Source organism: Muntiacus reevesi, chromosome 10 (assembly GCF_963930625.1).
Source record: "Muntiacus reevesi chromosome 10, mMunRee1.1, whole genome shotgun sequence".
Taxonomy (NCBI): domain Eukaryota; kingdom Metazoa; phylum Chordata; class Mammalia; order Artiodactyla; family Cervidae; genus Muntiacus; species Muntiacus reevesi.
Window position 1 is genome coordinate 2,171,703 of NC_089258.1, and position 18,056 is coordinate 2,189,758.

Sequence of the window (18,056 nt, forward strand, 5' to 3'; positions counted from 1 at the left end):
TGTGAGTTTTGTCCTGTCTTCGAACAAGGGAGAATATGGTACTGCCCTCAGTCACCCAGAGTGACAAGAGACATCAGGTCTGGCTTCAAGTAAGCAGCTGGCATTGACTGTGGCCTCATGCCACCAAGATATAGGGCAGGCAAGGCAAATTCCTTCAAGTGGCCTAGAGTCTAGTGGAAACAAGGCAACAACGTAATTTCAATGAGCATCAAGCGCTGTGGAGGAAGTAAAGCAGGCTAATTTCGATGGTGGGGGTGGGCTGTTTCGTTAGATCCGAGAAGGTGCCTCAGAGGAGACCATGGACAGGAAAGCGATGATGGCTGCGTGTGGAGCTGGCAGAATGACATTCCCAGGAGCCGAGGGTGCAAAGGGCCTGAGGCGGAACAGGCACAGAGATACAGGCAGAAAGAAGGCATGATTGTGGTCATGACACCGTTAGCCGGGCACTGCTCTGAATGCCTTCCGTGGGCTCACGCCTTTAATCCTCATGACTCTGCCCAGAGGAGGGTATTATTAGCCCCATTTCCCAGATGTGGAAAGTGAGGTACAGAGAGGTTAAACACCTTACCCCAAAGTCACACAGCCAGGATTCTGGCTCAGGTAGTCTGACCCCAGGGCCCTGTTTTTAACCACCCTGTGAGTGAGAGGCAGACATGAAAGTCGGAGGGCAGAGAGGTCTCAAACTGAGAGCAGGGGTGAGAGTTGAGTCCGTGTGTAACTGGCGCCCAGGATGGGCAGTCCAGAGCTCGTGACGGCAAAGCCCGTGTTCCCCTCAGCGCCTTCTCCCCTGCTCCAGCCTCAGGCAAGCGCCCCTGATGTCCTTTCCTCTGACTCGGCCACAGTCAACAGCTAGACTGCTTATGTTTGATTTCCACGTGCTGGCTGGGGGGGTGGGGGGGATCTGCATTGCTGCAGAGGCCTTTGCCCTTCACTCTTCCCCAGCCCAAGCTCTTCTGTTTGTCAACAGGAAAGGGGTGGGCTGAGGTCGAGCAGGTGGTGACAAGTGGCAGGCCTGCAGGTGGCCGCCTGTCTGCACAAGCTGGGCTGCCAGAGGCAGGCGTGAGACGTCCCCGCTGGGGGGGTGTTGAACTTGGCACTAGGGAATGGGATTAACCACCAGGACCCAGGCTACTCCTCACTCCCCTTAGCACCTCCTGCCACCCCCTTAAATGTTAATGAACTCCACCCTTCTGCCCCTCCCAGCCCCCTCACATCAGGGGAGAAAGTCAAAGTTTAGGTAAACTGAGGCTGGACTACACAAGAGGGTCTCTGCCTCTCTCTCCCTCATTCTTGTAGCACTTGACACTTTTCAGGAAGTGTCCTTCCTCTTAGCTGATGTGATGGATGGTAGTTTTGACATCATCGCTTGTGGCCATTCCCTTTTGAAAAATTAGGAAGCTGAGACCAGAAGGGTGAAGGAACTTTCCACAGGTCACACAGCCTGGAAGGACCTGGGCCAGGGAAGAGGGGTAAAATTCAGAGGCCAGACCTGGAGCATTCCTCACTTGGGGTCCATCACCAGGGTTCCCACAGAGTAAAGGAGCAGAGTCAGAAGCCAGGCCTGCAGGTGCAGAACAGGAAGGGACGAAGAGCACAAACAGGCTGCCCAGCAGTGCCCCAGAGTCCCTGGCACCAGCCCCCTGGCTGAGCCCCAAGGCCAAGCTTGACAGCGGACATTTGTTACCATGGAGACCCAGGCTGGGCTGGGGGCTGGCCAGTTAGAGCAGGCCCTTCCCCCACTGACAGGAACCAGGCTATCTGGCTCAGAGACCTTGGACCTGGATGGAACTCCTCACACCTGCCTCTCCTCACTGCCTTCCATTCCCCAAGGTTACCCCAGCACCCCAGACCCCAGGCTTAAGCCTCTCTGCTCTTACCTGTGAGTCCTAGGGATTGAGGTCAGAAGAAGGTAGCTCTTAATACTCTTCCAGGGAGTAAGAGCAGGTGAGGATGAGGGCATGGCTTCCGAAGAGGGAGCCGGCACCCATCAGTGGAGAGTTAGAATCAGGAGGTGGCCATGGAAGAGGCAGAGTTTCAGTGGGGCCCCCGGTGATGCTGCCAGTGTGGAAAATGGAAATAACCAGGGGGACCATCGGTACCTTGGTCCCAACTGCGCTGCTAACTAGCTGTGAGACCCTCTCTGGACCTCGCTGGTGAATGAGGAGGCGGGACCAGAGGAAGAATCTCTTAAGATCCCTTCCAGTTTTGACAGTCTTTCTGATTGCTTCCGGGGCTTCCCAGGTGGCACAAGTGGTAAAGAACCTGCCTCCCAATTGCAGGAGACACAAGAGACATGGATTCGGTCCCTGGGTCAGGGAAGCTCCCCTGAGGAGGAAACGGCAACCCTCTCCAGCCTGGAAAATCTCACGGACCGAGGAGCTGGGTGGGCTACGGTCCATGTGGTCGGAAGGAGTTGGACCGAGCAGGCAAGCACGCATGCTGACTGCTTCCAACCCAGGCACATGGTTACAAAGGTCAGGGCCAGGGGCAACGCTGCATCCCCCAGGCCAGCTCAGGCTCAGCTCACCCTGGAGCCCCCAGCGGGGCGCCTGGGGTGGAGCTGGGAGTGAGCAGGGAGCTGGACCCGAGGTGTCCCTGCTTGTCAGTGGGTGGGGAGGGGTGGCAGACAACTTTGTGGATTGTTCCAGCTCAGGAAGGTGAGAAGGAGGTCTGAAGGTGAGAGTTTCTCCCTCTGCCTCATCTCTTTAGGTAAATAAATCCCCAGCCAGCACTTCCCCTTCTCTTCCCAACCTGGGGGCACTGTGACCTCCGGGGAGCCTACAGCTGAAGTGTGAGCTTCCCCCAGAGATGCCCCCTAAGCACTAGCCCCCTCCCACAGGCACCGTCAGCCACCTTCTGCAGGGAAGGAACCATGGTGTAGAGTCCCAGCTCATCAGCTCCCAGGACCGGGGATATTGGGGCATCTTGCATGGGAGCTGTGCTGGGCCGGGAGGGTGGGGACACCGTAGAAAGAATGCATGTGGAAGAGAAAGAGCAGGGACTTTGGAAACCTGACCACGTCATTTGCTAGATGGGTCTGTGGATGTGTGTTAGTTGCTCAGTCATGTCTGACTCTGAGACCCCATGGACTGTAGCCCACTGAGCTCTTCTATCCATGGGATTTCCCAAGCAAAAATACTGGAGTGAGTTGCCATTTCCTTCTTCAGGGGATCTTCCCAACCCAGGGATTGAACATGGATAATCCTGCAGAGCAAGCAGATTCTTCACCATCTGAGCCACCAGGGACTAGCTGGGTGATCCTGAACAAACGACCTATCGATGTGCCTCAGTTTTCTCGCCTGCAGAATGGGGTGATACCGGGCATGGTCTGGGCAGTGTGGAGCCACTGGGAGGTTGCTGGGCACTTTATCCCAGACAGCTGCTGGGGGATGAGAGCAGGAGGCCCCAGGCTCCTCTCAGCTCCCAGAGGCGCTAGAGGTGGCTGCCGGCCTGGGGGGGGGGGGTGCCAAGTGGGGCCCAGAAGATATATCTCTGGTTTCTGCTTGAGCGTGACTATCTCATTGGGTCCTCCAACATCCCGAGGCATCGCTCTGCCCATCTCTCAGAGGAAACCTCGGAGACCCAGAGGCAAGCGGCTGATGCCTGCTCTACTTCAGTGGATCCACCCAGAGCCCCAGCTTCGCGGTCTCCCTGCCCCTGGCTCCCAAGCTGGAGCACCCCCCATTTGCTGCTAGTCGGGAGGGAGAGCCTTAACCCCTCCTTCCCAGTGGCCAGACAGCAGATAGGGGGAGCAAGGGGTGACAGAGGCAGTGGAAGCGCCTAGCCAAGCCCACCTCCTGCCCCCTGGAGGGAGGTTCCTCCTTTTAAGGCTGCTCCTGGTAATTTCCACCCGGAGAGCCAGAATCAGCGACCCCAGGCCTGGACTGATTGATACCTGCAGCTCACCCCTGGGGAGGTGGGCCAGGAGGAGGAGAGAGGAGGAAGGACCCTGCCATTGAGGTCCTTGAGGGTCTGGAACAACGCAGGAGCCTGTCTCCTGATCCAGGAGCCCCCAGCAGCTCCGTCCTCTGCGTTTGGGCAGCCCCGCCAGAGGCTGGCAGCGACCCCGCCAGTGGCTGCTTTGCAGTCTCACTGGCCGGGAAGGTGGACCCCTCACACCTCAGTCTCCCAATTATACCGTCCTCCCCCTGCCCCTCCGCCCCTCTCTCCTCCTCCCCTCTCTCTCCTCTTCTCCACTGAAAACCTGTGACTCGAAGAGACCTTGGCTTCTCTGGGACTCTGCCCCTGGGGACTGCCCACATCTGCTCCTGACTTTGGGAGCAGGAGGGCAAACGGCCCCAAGAAACCTCTCCGGCAATGGGAGCCACCCGCTTGCTGCCCAACCTCACACTGTAAGTGCGCTGCTCTCGGACCCCGACCCCGCTGTCTTGTTGCCATTTCCAGCCTCCGGGGCAGACTTGATGGTCCTGGGACTGCCACAAGGACCACGGGGTGGGCACCTGGGGCACCCTTGGGCTGGCTGTTTTGGCACCCACAACCAGATCCACTTTATCTCCCACACAGGTGCCTGCAGCTGCTGATTCTCTGCTGTCAAACTCAGGTAGGTGGGCATTCCCCCCACCTAGCTTCTCCCCATCTCTCTCACCCTACCAATGCGGGGGTTGGCGTGCAGTCTCCTTTTGGTGGACAGAGGCATATCCTGGCCTCTTCTCCGATGCAGAAGACTCTGAGGTTTGGGGGGCTGGGATGGCACGGGGTAGGAGATTTGGGGATTGATAGACGTTTTCATTTCAGCCCAGTTCCCCTGGGGTCTCTCCCGCTCCCTCCATCCCTCCACACTGGGTTCCCCCCAAGGCTAAACGCACAGGGGCAGCCGAGCCTGAGGGATGGAGCCCGGGAGTGGTCGGAAGAGGGCGGAGGGGATGGCTCAGGTGAGGCTTGTATCAATACTTGCAAGTTCTCGAGAAAGGACAGGTTTCCATGCAAAAGCACCTGTGTGTGCCACGCACCCCACCCCACTCCCACCAACACAGATGTCCTGCCGGTCATAGTCCTGGGGGGGCATCTTGTGGGCACTCAGAATGCCCAGCCAGGGCAGGCGACTCCTTACCTATAGGGCAATGAGGTCAAGCCCAGAGGTTTGTATGGGACAAGACTGAAGGGTTTGCTTCTCCACACCCCCAACCCCAAGTCAGCCTCCCCCCAGCCACAGCCCCCCGTGCGAGGCGCGGTCCCTTTTTGTGATCCTCCGTAAAAGTGCAGCTATTAAAATGCACTGGTCCAGAACCGCTCTGGGGAGACATCGCTTGGCTTTCCCAGGCCAGAGGCCGGCTTCTCTTCATAGCCAGTGGGGACTTTTTTTGAAGGTAAATGCCTTTTCTCTGAGCGAGGGAAAGGGGCTGCCTTTGAAGCAGTGGGGGGGTGGGAGAGAGAGAGACACCCCCCCTTTTCCTTCCCCCTTTTGCTCTAGCCCCCGTTCCAGGCCTTTTGCTTCACACATCCAGGGAGAGCAAGAAGAAAGCCCCCAGCTCGGCCAGGAGGGGGCTGGGGGTGGGCCCAACCTGTTCAGGAGGGGGAATTAGCACAATGGTGCGGCTGGCCAAGGCGTTTATGGCCTGGCTGAGGCCCCATTCAGGACTCCGGGAAGGTGGCAAAGCTGTCCTTTCCCCCTTGAAGTGCCCCCTCGCCCCCTTGGTGGGGGGGCCAGCAGGCCGGACCACAGCCATGCTTGAGGAGCCGTCTGACAAGCAGCTGTCTGCGGCAGGGGAAGGGGAGGTCCCCCACACCCCCACCCCGCAGCGGAAACATGAAAGGGACAGGCCAGGTCCCGCGGGGAGAGCGACTTGTGGGCTGTGGGCTGTGGGGGGGCGTGGGGCTGCCTTTGTGCAGGGCTAGAGGGGGGATGGGGAGAGGAGGGGGTTTTGGGGAGGGGGCCCCCTCTCTGCTCCTGACCTGGAACAGACAGACAGGAGGAGGCTGCCCGCCAAGAGGGGCGGAGGGTCTGAACCTGGGCCAGGAGGCTGGGGCGGGGGACGGGCCGGACCTCCTCCCCCTGGCACGGAGGCAGGTCCCCCACCCCAAATGCTGGCCTCAGGTTTTCTCAGGGCCGTGGAGAAGTGGGATGGGCAGAACTGCTCCCACGGGCTGGGGTCGTGGCAACACTCCCGGGCTGTGGGGAGCTGGGGTCCGCCCTGGGCAGTGATGCACACATGAAGGGCTATCCCTGCGCAGGCTCCGCTGCCAGCCTGGAGCTGCTCCCTCCCCGCCCCCTCCCTCCAAGCTGGTCCTTCCCACCCGCCCTCCAGGAGACAGAGGCCCCTCACAGATGCTGGGGCTGGGGGGTCTAGCTCTGTGCAGATGGTTGCGAGTGAGCTGGGATCAAGGTGGACTCAGGGATCTGGGGCATGGAAAGGCTGTCCCAGCACAGGCCAGCAGGATCCAGGTGGAGAAACATTTCAGAGCTAGAGCCGGAGCTGTCATCAGCAGCCGGGAAATGTCATCCAGGGGTGCACCCTGCTGGAGAGGGAGCAGGCAGGAAGCGGTCTGCGGATGGATAAAGAGAGACCATGCTGGAGAAGGCACTTGTCCTGGCTTTGTATGCACCACAATGCATGGTGGCAATGGCCCCTCTCCCCACTGGGGAAGCAGCGGGAGGCAGCATCACCCCCAACTGGCCATGAGCCTCTGTTACGTTGTGGTGTGGGCAGGCAGCCTCCCAGAACAGTCCCTGGGCCCCCACTGATAGTACCTCTCCACCTTCTTCCATGAAGGAGGCCTCTCAACCCTAGAGCAGGGAGGAATGCTGAATGGGGCAATGGCTTCTCCTAGGGCCCTGAGCACCCAGGGGGAGTGGCAGGGGAGATGGGCGGGAGCTCAGGAGTTCTTGGTTAGCACTGTAAAGAGGTGTAAAGAAATGCTTCCAGGGGCCCTGCGGGAGCTGCAAAGAAGAGTTTTAGTGCCCCCACAATGGTCCATAGGCCAGCTGCTGTGTGTGCACGTACATTGGTGTGAACGTGCACACATTTATGTGTGTGCATGTACTGGGCATGGCCTGTGCGGAGGACTGGAGAGACATCTGGTCACCCTGGCTAACAGAACCAAGCCCTTGGCATTTTGGAGAAGGGACAAGCTCCCATCCTAGAGGCAGGGCAGGGGTCTGTCACTAAGTATCTGTGTGGCCCCATGCACCTCCTCCCTAGATCATGGAGATCACATAACACCAGCTTGAAGCTTTCTTCCAGCTCCCAGGGTCATGATTCCAGACCTGAACTGTGTCCCCAAGTGTCGCTCGAGCCTGAGCCTCGGCAGCCTCCAGTCCTCTGCTCCAGGGCAGACGAGGAGCCAAGAGGTCATGATGACTGACACACACTGGCCTGGGAAGGTCACAGCCAAGTGCCCCCTGCACCCCACACCTCTACTTCACAGGGCAAATGACCTGCCCCTACCACACTCACCTCCGCACACCTCCCCCGGATGGACCCGCCGTGGTGTCTCCCAAAGCAAATTGACACTATTTTTCCCTTGGTAACCGCAAAGGGGGAGAATCACCCGTCTCCTAATTTTAACCAGTACGTGAGGGACCAGGGTGCCATGACCGACCAGCTGAGCCGGCGGCAGATCCGTGAGTACCAGCTCTACAGCCGGACCAGTGGCAAGCACGTGCAGGTCACCGGGCGTCGCATCTCCGCCACCGCTGAGGACGGCAACAAGTTTGGTGAGACCCAGCCCTCATGGGCGGCCACCCACACCCCTGTCTGGCCTCGCCTGGTCCAAGGCCCCGCCCCCATGCCCCTCACCCCCTCCCCAATTCAGAGGTCAGGCCCCCTGCTACACCCCTGGGCCGGCAGCCCCAATGGACGGAGGTTTCTCCCCCTCCCCACAGCCAAGCTCATAGTGGAGACTGACACGTTCGGAAGCCGGGTGCGCATCAAGGGGGCTGAGAGTGAGAAATACATCTGTATGAATAAGCGGGGCAAGCTCATCGGAAAGGTGAGGCCTGGGGGACAGGGAGGAACAGATGAACCGCCTTCTGGGGTGAGGGCAGGCGGGGTCCCGCAGCATCCCGCCACCCTCTGCGGGGCCCCACCCAGGACTGTGACTTCTGCGCTCACCCCACCATTCAGCCTCCCTCTGATCCCTCTAGGCCCTGTGGGTCTAGAAGCCCTCTGAGAACACTGGCTGGCCCATAAGGATCCTTGGCTCTGGTTTATGGGGTAATTTCTCAGTATAATGAGGAAGAATTTTAGCACCTACATCACGTGCCAGCCCTCGTGTTGAGGGCTAAGGCCTGATCAGTGTTGAGAAGGCCAGAAGTTCCCCTCTTAACCCCTGCCCAAGGTAAGTGGAGTCCACAGGCTCCAAGTGGCAAGATTCATACTAACCACCTACTCGTGTAACCGCTAGTCACACTCTCTGCAACGTGGGTCCAGAGCTGTGCAGGGAGAATCCATTTCCTTTTGCATCAGCCCATCCTGCATGCTGACTCTGGCCGTTCTCAAATATTTGCTTATTTTTGTCAGTCCTAGTCTTCTCATCTGTAAAATGGGCGTAGTGTCAAGATCATCTACAGAGCCAGATGGGTGGGTGCCTGGTTCTTGACATAGCTGGTATTCCACAAACGTTTACCCCTTCTTTCCATCATACTGTTGCCTACCCTCCCTCCACCCAGCAACACCATTCACCCAGATGGAGGACGGTTCTGCTTTATGAGTGCCCCCGGGTATGCACTGAACTGCGTAGTTACCGTGATCATTACACCCGACTGGATGAGCCAAGGCTCAGCCTGGCTGCATACCTTGCTCAAGGTGTACAACTTAAAGGGCGGGGTTGTATTTAAGTTTGGATCCGACTTCAGTTCCTCTGTCCACCTTTGCCTCTCCATCAAGGGTGCCCACCTCACCAGGCAGACATTCTCGGGCACCCAGCCTCCCTGGTCCCTCCTTGGTCCTGTAACATCGGCCCATTAGGCAGACACGCCAGCCAGGGTGGGCAGACAAACTCCCCTTCTCTGCTTCCTCCCTTCGGCAGCCCAGCGGGAAGAGCAAAGACTGCGTGTTCACCGAGATCGTGCTGGAGAACAATTACACGGCCTTCCAGAATGCCCGGCACGAGGGCTGGTTCATGGCCTTCACACGGCAGGGCCGGCCCCGTCAGGCCTCCCGCAGCCGCCAGAACCAGCGAGAAGCTCACTTCATCAAGCGCCTCTACCAGGGCCAGCTGCCTTTCCCCAACCACGCCGAGAGGCAGAAGCAGTTCGAGTTCGTGGGCTCGGCGCCCACCCGCCGGACCAAGCGCACGCGGAGGCCGCAGCCCCTGACGTAGTCGGGGACCCGGGGGCCGCCCCTCACTCTCCGGCTTTCCCATCCCCTCCCTTCCTAATCCAAAGACTGGGCTGGGTGTGGGGGCCGGGGAGCCAGGGCCCCCGAGGGGGATGCGGAGGACCACAGAGCATCCCAGCCACACACTCCCACCCCACCCCCGCTGGAAAGGGGCAGGACTGCCGCTAACTAGGGCGGCTCCCCGGGGCCCCACGCTGGAGTCTCCCCTGAGGGTGGGCGGGCCCCCAGGAAGGAAGGTAGAAAAGTCAGGCTCCCTGAACCGAATGGGAAAGTCAGCGGATTCAAGGCTCCTCAAATTCTCCTCCCCGCGGCTCCCTCAGTCTGCCCCCAGCCTCCGAATTCCTCCTGGCCAGACGGTAGGAAGGGACTTTTGTTTTGGTTTCAGAAAAGAAAAAAAAAAGGGGGGGGAGAGAAAAAAAAAAAAAAAAGAGGGCTGGCCATTCTTCACATTCCACTACCCAGGCCTGCACCCCCATCCCTCAACTCCCAGCCCCGGAATAAAACCATTTTTCTTGCAAACAGGTTATCTGAAGGGGGGCGGGGGAACTGCAAAACTGAACTGGGGACAAACTGGGACAAACTCCTCTCCGAGAGGAGAAGAGGCGAGCGCACAGGCCCGGGCGTGGGGCGACAGGTGGAGGCCGGGCTGGGCCCCGCCACGGCCCCGCAGGGGCAGGGGACACGGACAGGGGCAGCCGGGAGGGAGGGATGGTCCGGCAGGCCCCGCACCTCCACCCCCGGGAGGCTGGCGGCCCACGACGCGCCCCTCCTCCGCGGGCTCGGGTTTCCTGGCTGGCACCGCGCGTCCCGTGCGACCTGCTGGGGCGCAGAAACCCCAATCCTGGGGCCGGCCGGAGCCGCCGGGGCCGAGGCCGCAGCCTCCTCGCCGGGAGCCAGATTGCTTTTTTCCGGTGAGGAGGTCGGGTGGGGGAGGAGCGCGGAGGGGCAGAAGCGGAGGCCGGGCGAGCCCGCGGCCCGAGCGCCCGGGTCCCCGCGGGGGCGGGGCGGGGGCCACACCTGGGGGAAACGCGCTAGAGGCTGCGGCGGGAGAAGGCGGCTGCGCCGGGCGGCAGGGGCGATCTTCCCCCGCCTTCCTCCCGGCCCGGAGCTCCTCTGGTGGGCTTTCCGGGCGCCTCCAGGTGTGCGTTTGGGGAGTGGAACTAAGAGGCCATAAAACCCGCCCCTTTCCTCTTTTGCCACGGTTTTTAATCTTGTCAAGGGGGGAGGGAGGCCCTTCCTAGCAATGGCCCCTTCTCTGCTTTTCTCTCGGAACCCTTCCCTGAGCCCTCTCTTCTGCGGATGAGCCTCAATTTCCCTTCCCTTTCTGCGCAAATGTTAAGGGGCGAGGGCGGTGTGGATTTTGGAGACAGAAGAATGAAAGACATCCCTTTTTCCCCTCTTCTCCCAACAGTGGCCTAAAAATAAGGAAAGAATGGAAAGTGCGGAGGGTGGGGCTGGGTTAGTCAAAAGGGGAGGTGAGTGGAGTGTGGTCCAAGTGGACGGGGGTGGGGGGATCAGTCACCTCTCCTGGGTGAGGACTGGAGACCAGGCTGACACCCCCAACTCCTGGGGAATTTAGACGGCCATAGCCAAGAGGGAGGTCCCCAACCCATTCTCCCTCCAGCTTGCCATAATTGCTTTTCACTAGGTTGCTTTTTCCTCTTCCCCCCCAATCACAAAGAGTCTTAATCCTGGCGGACACTGCGGGAAACGAGTAGGAGTCGTTTTCTTGGGGCGGGGGAGGAGTAGGGAGGGTGGCCTGTAACTACTGCACAGAACAGGCGAGTTCAATGGGATTTTCAAGGAAGGGGCAACGCCCCGCAATTACCTGAGGACAAAGGGCTGGGGCCCCAGGTGTGGAAGACTGGACTTGGGGGGCTGAGGGAGGGGGCTGAGAAGGGGCTGTGCTGGGGAGGGGGAGTTCTTACAATCCCTCTGATTTCCGCAGGAATTTGAGACATTCTTTAAAACTCTGGACCATTTCCCCCCAGCCGGGCTCTCAGGCCCACCCCCACCCCTCCCTGGCTGGGGTTAGAGCGAGCTTCAAAGGTGCACGGGGCCCTTTGTCTTGCCTCCCCTTTCTTCTCTGCCTTTCTCCGGCCCCTCCCTCCCTCTCTGTGACCTCCCCAGCTCAGACAGGCCTCTGGGGGCCGGCTCCAGAAAGCCCTCACTGTTTCCTTTCTCGCTTTTTGAGGTGGCGAGACCTGGCGGGGAGGGACCGGGAACGGGGAAGGGTGAGAGAGGAAGGCAGCTGGGGAGGCCCGCGCCACCCCCACCCGGGCCTGGCAGGTCTCCCCCCACTCGTGGTCACGGTCCCGGCGGGGCCCTCTGGCTGGGCCCCCCGAGCCATCTCAGCCCACCTTTCCGTGCCCCTGCGGAGTGCAGGCTCCGCACCCAGGGTGCCTCTTCATGCTCTGGGGAGATATGTGTAAGGCGAGTGCGGAGAAAAAAAGAGTGTGTTCAGCTCATTCCCTCCCACCTGGGTGATTTCCAAGATGCTGAAAGGAAGAAAGCGACGGAATGGGTCTCTAATACTGGGACGTGGTGTGGGGACGTCGGGGGGTGCAGAGGTGGGATTGAAAGTATCTATGGCTGTGGCAGGAATTTGAAGGAGAATTCCCGCAAACCTCCGATGGCTGCAGCAGCTCTGGTTGCTTCTGGGCGCCCTAAGTCTCCAAGCCCGCGCGCGTGAGGGTTGGGGATGGACATGGTCGGGGAAGACACTCAGGGTAAGCTGGACACATCCACTTCAGGGAGGGTGTGGCAGGAGGGGGGCGGTGGCAGCTCGCCTCAAACCCTGTGCTCCGTTTAGGATGCCCAAGAACTCTGGCCAAGAATAGCCTACCTATTGATCTCACCCTTTCTGTCCTGTCCTCCACCAGCCAGCTGAGGCAAGAGGGCAGCTGAGCCAGGAAGCCAGGGCAGAGATCCTCTCAGGCTTAGCCCTCCGAGTTGGCTTCTAACTAGCGTCTCTCTGTTCAGTCCCTCTGACTCCCCTGACTGTGACCCAGTCTCATCGCCCTGGACACTTGGAAGGACCACCTGTCCTGGAAGCTCTTTCCTCCCCGGCCCGCCCTAGACCGTCCTTTCTTCCTTCCATCTCAGACTGTTTCTTTCCTGGCCCTGCTTCGTAGAAACGGCCCCGAGATTTTCGCCTATCTCTGATTCCCCTGTCTCTTTCTGAGAAAATCAGCGTGTCACCTGCCGCCCAACTGCTTTCTCCCCCAAACTCTGCACCTTGGCTGGACTTCCCAAGCTGCAGAGACACTGAGCTCTGTCTCAATGACTGCAATGGTTTCCACGTGTCTCTCTCCTACGCACACACTCCTCAGGACATCACATAGTTTGTTCAAATCGCCTTACCTTCTCTTCAACTACAGCTCTGCCTCTATCACACCATCTTTAGCAGACTCAGCATGGCTTGCAAGCCCCTGCCCAGTCCTGCCCAGGCCCCCTTCAGCCCTGTCCTTCCAGTTCCCCTTCAAGAATGCTGGCAAAACTACAACCTTTGCATCCATCAGGCACACTGGGCCTTTTTTTTTTTTGGCCATGCCACACAGCTTGTGGATCTTAGTTCTCTGACCAGGGATCAAACCCTTTCCCTCTGAAGTAGAAACACAGAGTCCCAACCACTGAATTGCCCAGGAATTCCCACTGGACCCATCTTTGCTCATGAGTTTCCCACTGCCCAGGATACCCTTCGCCAGCATGCTAGTATGTCCAGACCACAGCCATCTCCTCAGCTCCACAGATGCCCTTCACTCCCCCAGGGGCAGCGGCCATCTCTGCTGTCCTTGGTTCCTCTGGCCATGAACTTGCCCTGACTTTAGGGCACCTATCATATCACAGCTTTTCCAGAACTGAACTCACCATGTTCGTGTAATGGTTCTGCAGGACAACAAGGGACTCCGATGTAGATTCAGTCAGTCTTTGGCTCCCCCGTAATACCCAGCACGGTATGTTACACAGAGTATTTATTGAAGAAATAAACCAACTGGAGACCCAGAAAGAAGTCAGTGGCCATTGGCCCAGCACCTTGTGGTCCCTGAAGGTGGAGGTAGGATGAAAAGCCAAAATCCTGCCTCTAAGCTCCATCCTTCGGTGGACTTGAGCAGGAGGGGTCCTAAGCCATTAATCCAAATATTTATGCATTTCCTACAACATACAGCTGCTGTGCTAGTCCTTCAGTTACTAAAAAAGAGGGACAGGATAGCGTGTCATCCTCTGTCAAACTCAAGATGCTTGAAGTTTATTTGAGGCGGGGGTGGATAAACCTAGGGGCTTCCCAGATGGCCGGAGTGGTAAAGAACCCACCTGCCAATGCAGGAGATGTAAGAGATATGGGTTCGATCCCCGGGTTGGAAAGATCCCCTAGAGGAGGATGGAAACCCTCTCCAGTATTCTTCCCTGAGAAATCCCTTGGACAGGGGAGCCTGGTGGGCTACAGTCTACAGGTCATAGAGTCGGACTCGTCTGAAACGACTTAGCACATAGGCTATACCTATAAAAAGGCGGTTGTTTTTAAGGACTGTGAGAATCTCTTTTACCCCTAATGGATGTACCAAAGATTGCAAAGCAGCATTTGTACATTCATGGGACTTCCCTAATGGTTCAGTGATCAGGGATTCGGGCTTCCACTGCAGGGGCGTGGGTTTGATCCCTGGTCAGGGTACTAAGATCTCACATGCCATAGTGTGGCAAAAAAAAAAAAAAAAAAAAAGGTGATACATCCCCAAAGAGTGAAAGGGGAGGAAATAAAGACACTGATGTGTACTGAACTCCAGAGATGTGCCAGGCAGCACCCAAGGCGAGCTGACGTGGAGCCCCTCATTTATCGGGTGAGATTATTCCCATGTCACGTGTGGGTGGGCTCAGCCTCGGAGATGTTAACTCACCCACACCCCCAGCCAGGGAGGAGGACGGTCCAGATTGTCTCCTGTCTGTGACACCTAGAGTGTGATGTCCTCCACTCCTCGGCCAGGCACAGCGGGTCCCGGGATGTATGCAGGGGGGCGGTGCTGGGAAGGGCTGGGGTTTGCATGATCTTGAAGAATGAACAGGATCTCTGTTAGCAAAGAAGACCCGCAAGGGGGAAATATTGAGAGTGAACACAGCAGGGGAAGAAGGGCTCCGAGGCAGGGAAACGTTGAGATTTGTTACAGGGCAAGGAGGAGCCGTGAATGGGTTTGGCTGGCACTGAAAGTTTGCATTCAGGAAGTGGCAGCAAAGGATTGAGCCACGCTATGGCGATTAGGTCTCTGCTGCAGCAGGAGGAGATGGTGAGCGGCTTCAAGAAAGGAGGTGACCAGAGGCAAGTGTGGGGTGAGGGACTGGAGGAGTTGGGCTGGTCTGGGGCAGCCGCTGGGACTAAGGTTCTGGGGTCTGACAGTCAGAGAATCCAGTGCTCAGAGACAGGGCATGTATGAGATAGGGCATGGTGAGGAAGGCTCACTCGGAGGCGCTTGTCTTTCTTTTTGTTCCGCTGACTCAGTTCTCTGGCACTGTCCCTTCTTAGCCACCCAGGGGCCCAGCCAGCCTCTCCAGGAGTTAATGTTTAGACCTCCTCGGGCAGGCCATGCAGGGGGCGGGGCAAGGGGAACTGGAGTGAGACCGAGGAGGCTCAGGCCCCAGGGAGGGGGCAGGCCGCGGGGCCGGCATCCGATCAGGACAGCTGACGCCGGTGACCTTGCTGGGGAAGAACCAAGAACGAGGTATCTTGGGCCTGGGACCACCCTCCTGAGAGGGGCAGGAGCGCCCGCCCCCTCCTGTGGACTCCAGCACCCATCCTCAAGGCCTTGAGGCACCGCCGAGCCTAAAGGTAAGCTCGCTCCTCTCCTTAGCAGCCTGCGGGGTGCAGCCCAGCGGGGCCCAGGAAGCCTGCCCAGGCCCAGCTCACAGGTAACCTGGTGTTCAGGGGCGCTTGCTTCTGGGATTGAAGCTTTTGCCTCCAGTCTCCTCCCAGCCTGATGGGGTGACCGGCAAGCAAGGGGGAAGACTGGACCATTCCACTGGCCTTGAGGAGTCTGGGGCCTCCCCAAGAGGAGAGGGCTAGAGGCAAAGCAAGTCTGTCCACAGGGCAAGACCAGAGAGGAGGCAGGAGAGGGAAGGGCCTTCTGGCCTGGCTGTGCCCTCGCAGCACACAGACACACACACACACACACACACACACACACACACACACACACAGACACACACACACACACACACACACACACACACCAGGATCCCTCAGCAAGGAGTGACCTTGACAGCTACCAAGCCTCAGGTCGACAGAGGGAGCCCTAACTCCGCAGTCCTCTCGGTTGCAGGACTGGATCTCGGGAGAGTTTCACCAAGGTATTGGCCTGCCCCTGGACGGACATTCCTACCAACCGAGGGACAGTGGGAATGAAAGAGCTCTCTTCCGAGCTCCGACCTTCCTCTCAGTCAGGGGAACGAGCGGGTCTATGGCTGGGAGGAGGTGCTCAGAGACAGCAGAGGGCTGGCACTCAGACTTCTGAGCCCCAGGCCCAGCCGCACCCAGGGCCTCTCCTTCCTGCCAGAAGCCATCCCTCCCTTGCTCCTCCCATCCTTCCCAGCTCCACGCTGAGCCTCCTCCACTGGGGGATGCTGCCCAGTGGCGTCTCCCCCTCCCCAAGACGGGCCTGTTATCTGGCCCTGAATTAAGGTTCTCCTGAGGCCGCCCCGGAGCCAATCCCAGAGCCTTATGGAAGGAGAAGGAAGGGGAGAGTGGTGGGGCTCCTGAAGCTCCCCCACCCCCACCCCAGCACTGAGGCCCCCTCCCTCCATCACCGAAGAGGAGGCAATAGGAGTCACAGCCGCCTCCTCCCCCCCTCCCTGCTGCTGCTGCCTCCTCGGCTGAGCTGGTAGGTTGTCTTGGCAACGGGAGGCGGAGAGGAGATGCGCCGAGGGATGGAGGTGTATGTCACCGAGGAAGCCGCTGTGCTCCTGCCCCACGCCCCAGGCCCTTGAAGGTACCAGAGACCCCCGTCCCCTCCCCCTGCCCCTGCCCTTTCCCCTCGCGCCACCCCCCCCCCCCATCCAGCGTGCTTGTTTTCCTGGGGGATGCCCCACTCCTGTCCATCCCTCCCGAGCCACCTCATTCCAGGCCCCTGCCCCCAGCTGTCTTTCCTGGCGACAGCTCATTCCAGCCCTACCTCTGGGGACCCTGGCACCGGAAGGAGAATCTTCCCGAATGGGGTCTGGGGGAGGGGGTGGCACAGGAAAACAGAGAAGGAGCCGAAGTCGTGGGGGAAAATGAGGAATTCTAAAGGGCTCCCTGGCATCTGGTCTCCTGGAGTGGGAGATGGAGGCTGTGCAGGACGAGGGTGGGGCCAGGGCAATAAGGGTGGGGCTGCAGGGTCAGAAAGTTGAGAGGCCTGGCTGGCTGTCTAGAAAGGCCTGGTTCCCCTCTGCTGGATGTGTGGCCCACTCCTGCCACGTCACGGATGCACCTCTTCCTGCAGCGTCTCCTGGCCTTTTTCTCATGGCTCCATAGATCCTGTGTTTCTCCCTGTCTCCCCGTTCCGCGGTACATCCAACAGCTAAGCCCAGATTCTTTCCATTCTTCCTCAGTCACTCAGCGACCTGTCGTCTTCATTTCTCCTCTCTTTCTGGAGTCCATCCTTTGGGATTCTTTCTTCTCTGTCTCCCGCAGACACGCCTCTCCTTTCCTGTCCCTACCTGGCCTCTCCTGCCCTTCTCTCTTTGAGAAACAAGTCCTGAGCTGTCCCCTCAAAACCCTCCCCCTGTGATTGTTCCATTCTGTTACCCCAGAACCCCCTCCCCAGATTCTAGATTTCCCCAACGACAGCTGATAGCATCAGCTGAAGGCTGTGGGCAGTGGTTACCAGGGCAACAGTAAGGCCTGCCTAGGTAGGCAAGTGCACAGAGGTGGAGAGGGGGCAGGACTGGGGCCAGGGTCAGCTGGCAGGGTTCCCTCACCTGCTCTCAGGGGTCATACATGAACCAGACTCTGCTCTGAGCCCAGAGGGAACCAAAAGGCCAGTGACAGGGTCCCGGAGTGGGGGGTGGTTTTCCCGGTGTCTGCTCCCACAGTTCTAAGCAGGGGCCTGGGCATGCCGTGGCAGGAGCTTCTCTTTTGAAGACTCTGCCGTGGAGAGAGAATTGCGTCCTTCCCACTAACTACGCTGTGCTCTGTCCCCCGGGGCTCTGGGTTACGGAAAGGCCAACCTGGTCTCTTGTTCTGAGGACCTGGTCTCCTGAATCCTCCCATTCTATCTTCCCCAGGAGAGGGTTAATCCTTGGGTAACCAATTCTGGCATCCAGCCCACACACCCCTCCCCTTCGCCATCCATCTACGGGGCTTTCACACCCTGGGGGGGCGCAGGGACCCCAGAGGCCTGGCTGGTGGTGGGTGATGAGTGGGAGAGGCAGGTGCTTGGAGAAGCCAAGTGTTTTCACCCTTTCTGTGATCAGTAGAGCCCCCTCCCCCGGCCCCCAGGCAAACGCTGGCTGTTTAGGCGGCTTGAGGGGCTGTGTGTGTGAGCCTGAGTGCTGCCGGGGGCAGGGGGTGGGTGTGGGAAAGGGGAAAAGGCCAGCGGCTGGCCGAGTCTGCTTCCGATTCTGCTTCGTCATGAGGCCCGGTTAATGCTCCTCTGTTTGGAATGGATTGAGCTGCAGCGAGCAGGCGAGGTGAAGAGCCGACACACAGACACACACCCGCAGGCCAGCGGCCACACGCTATCAGCTGGAGGTGGGGAGGGTGCAGGAGCGGGGAGCTGCGGCCCGCCCTGC

At 59.2% G+C, this 18,056-nt stretch overlaps 2 protein-coding genes across 9 annotated transcripts in view; both read left to right on the forward strand.

The window, feature by feature from the left end:
* The first annotated feature begins 3,171 nt into the window (after positions 1-3,171).
* FGF17 (fibroblast growth factor 17) lies at positions 3,172-9,423 on the forward strand. 2 transcript variants are annotated; one of them, XM_065946616.1, is made up of 5 exons: positions 3,172-4,352; positions 4,525-4,561; positions 7,498-7,675; positions 7,844-7,950; positions 8,989-9,423. In XM_065946616.1, exons 1-5 carry the CDS (start codon positions 4,318-4,320, stop codon positions 9,280-9,282), a joined length of 651 nt encoding a protein of 216 aa, XP_065802688.1. In that variant the 5' UTR covers positions 3,172-4,317; the 3' UTR covers positions 9,283-9,423. The 2 variants fall into 2 exon arrangements, with proteins under 2 accessions (XP_065802688.1, XP_065802689.1); XM_065946617.1 differs by having other exon boundaries at positions 7,531-7,675.
* Positions 9,424-9,632: 209 nt separating this feature from the next.
* DMTN (dematin actin binding protein) overlaps positions 9,633-18,056 on the forward strand; it is a 30,867-nt gene continuing 22,443 nt past the window's right edge. For 3 of the 7 annotated variants that reach the window (XR_010664580.1, XR_010664579.1, XR_010664584.1), the window contains exon 1: positions 14,330-15,117. The gene's annotated coding sequence lies outside the window, so the exon portion shown is untranslated. Of the gene's footprint in view, positions 9,656-10,169; positions 10,211-14,329; positions 15,118-16,096; positions 16,274-18,056 lie in introns of those variants that run through there. The other 4 variants (XR_010664581.1, XR_010664583.1, XR_010664582.1 and 1 more) reach the window with 4 other exon arrangements.

Excerpts from the sequence above, each read along its gene's own strand:
- FGF17 (XM_065946616.1), top strand. The coding sequence starts at position 4,318 with ATGGGAGCCACCCGCTTGCTGCCCAACCTCACACT. Across the intron at positions 4,353-4,524 it reads TTGCTGCCCAACCTCACACT|GTGCCTGCAGCTGCTGATTC; the intron begins GTAAGTGCGCTG and ends TCTCCCACACAG. Across the intron at positions 7,676-7,843 it reads TGAGGACGGCAACAAGTTTG|CCAAGCTCATAGTGGAGACT; the intron begins GTGAGACCCAGC and ends CCCTCCCCACAG.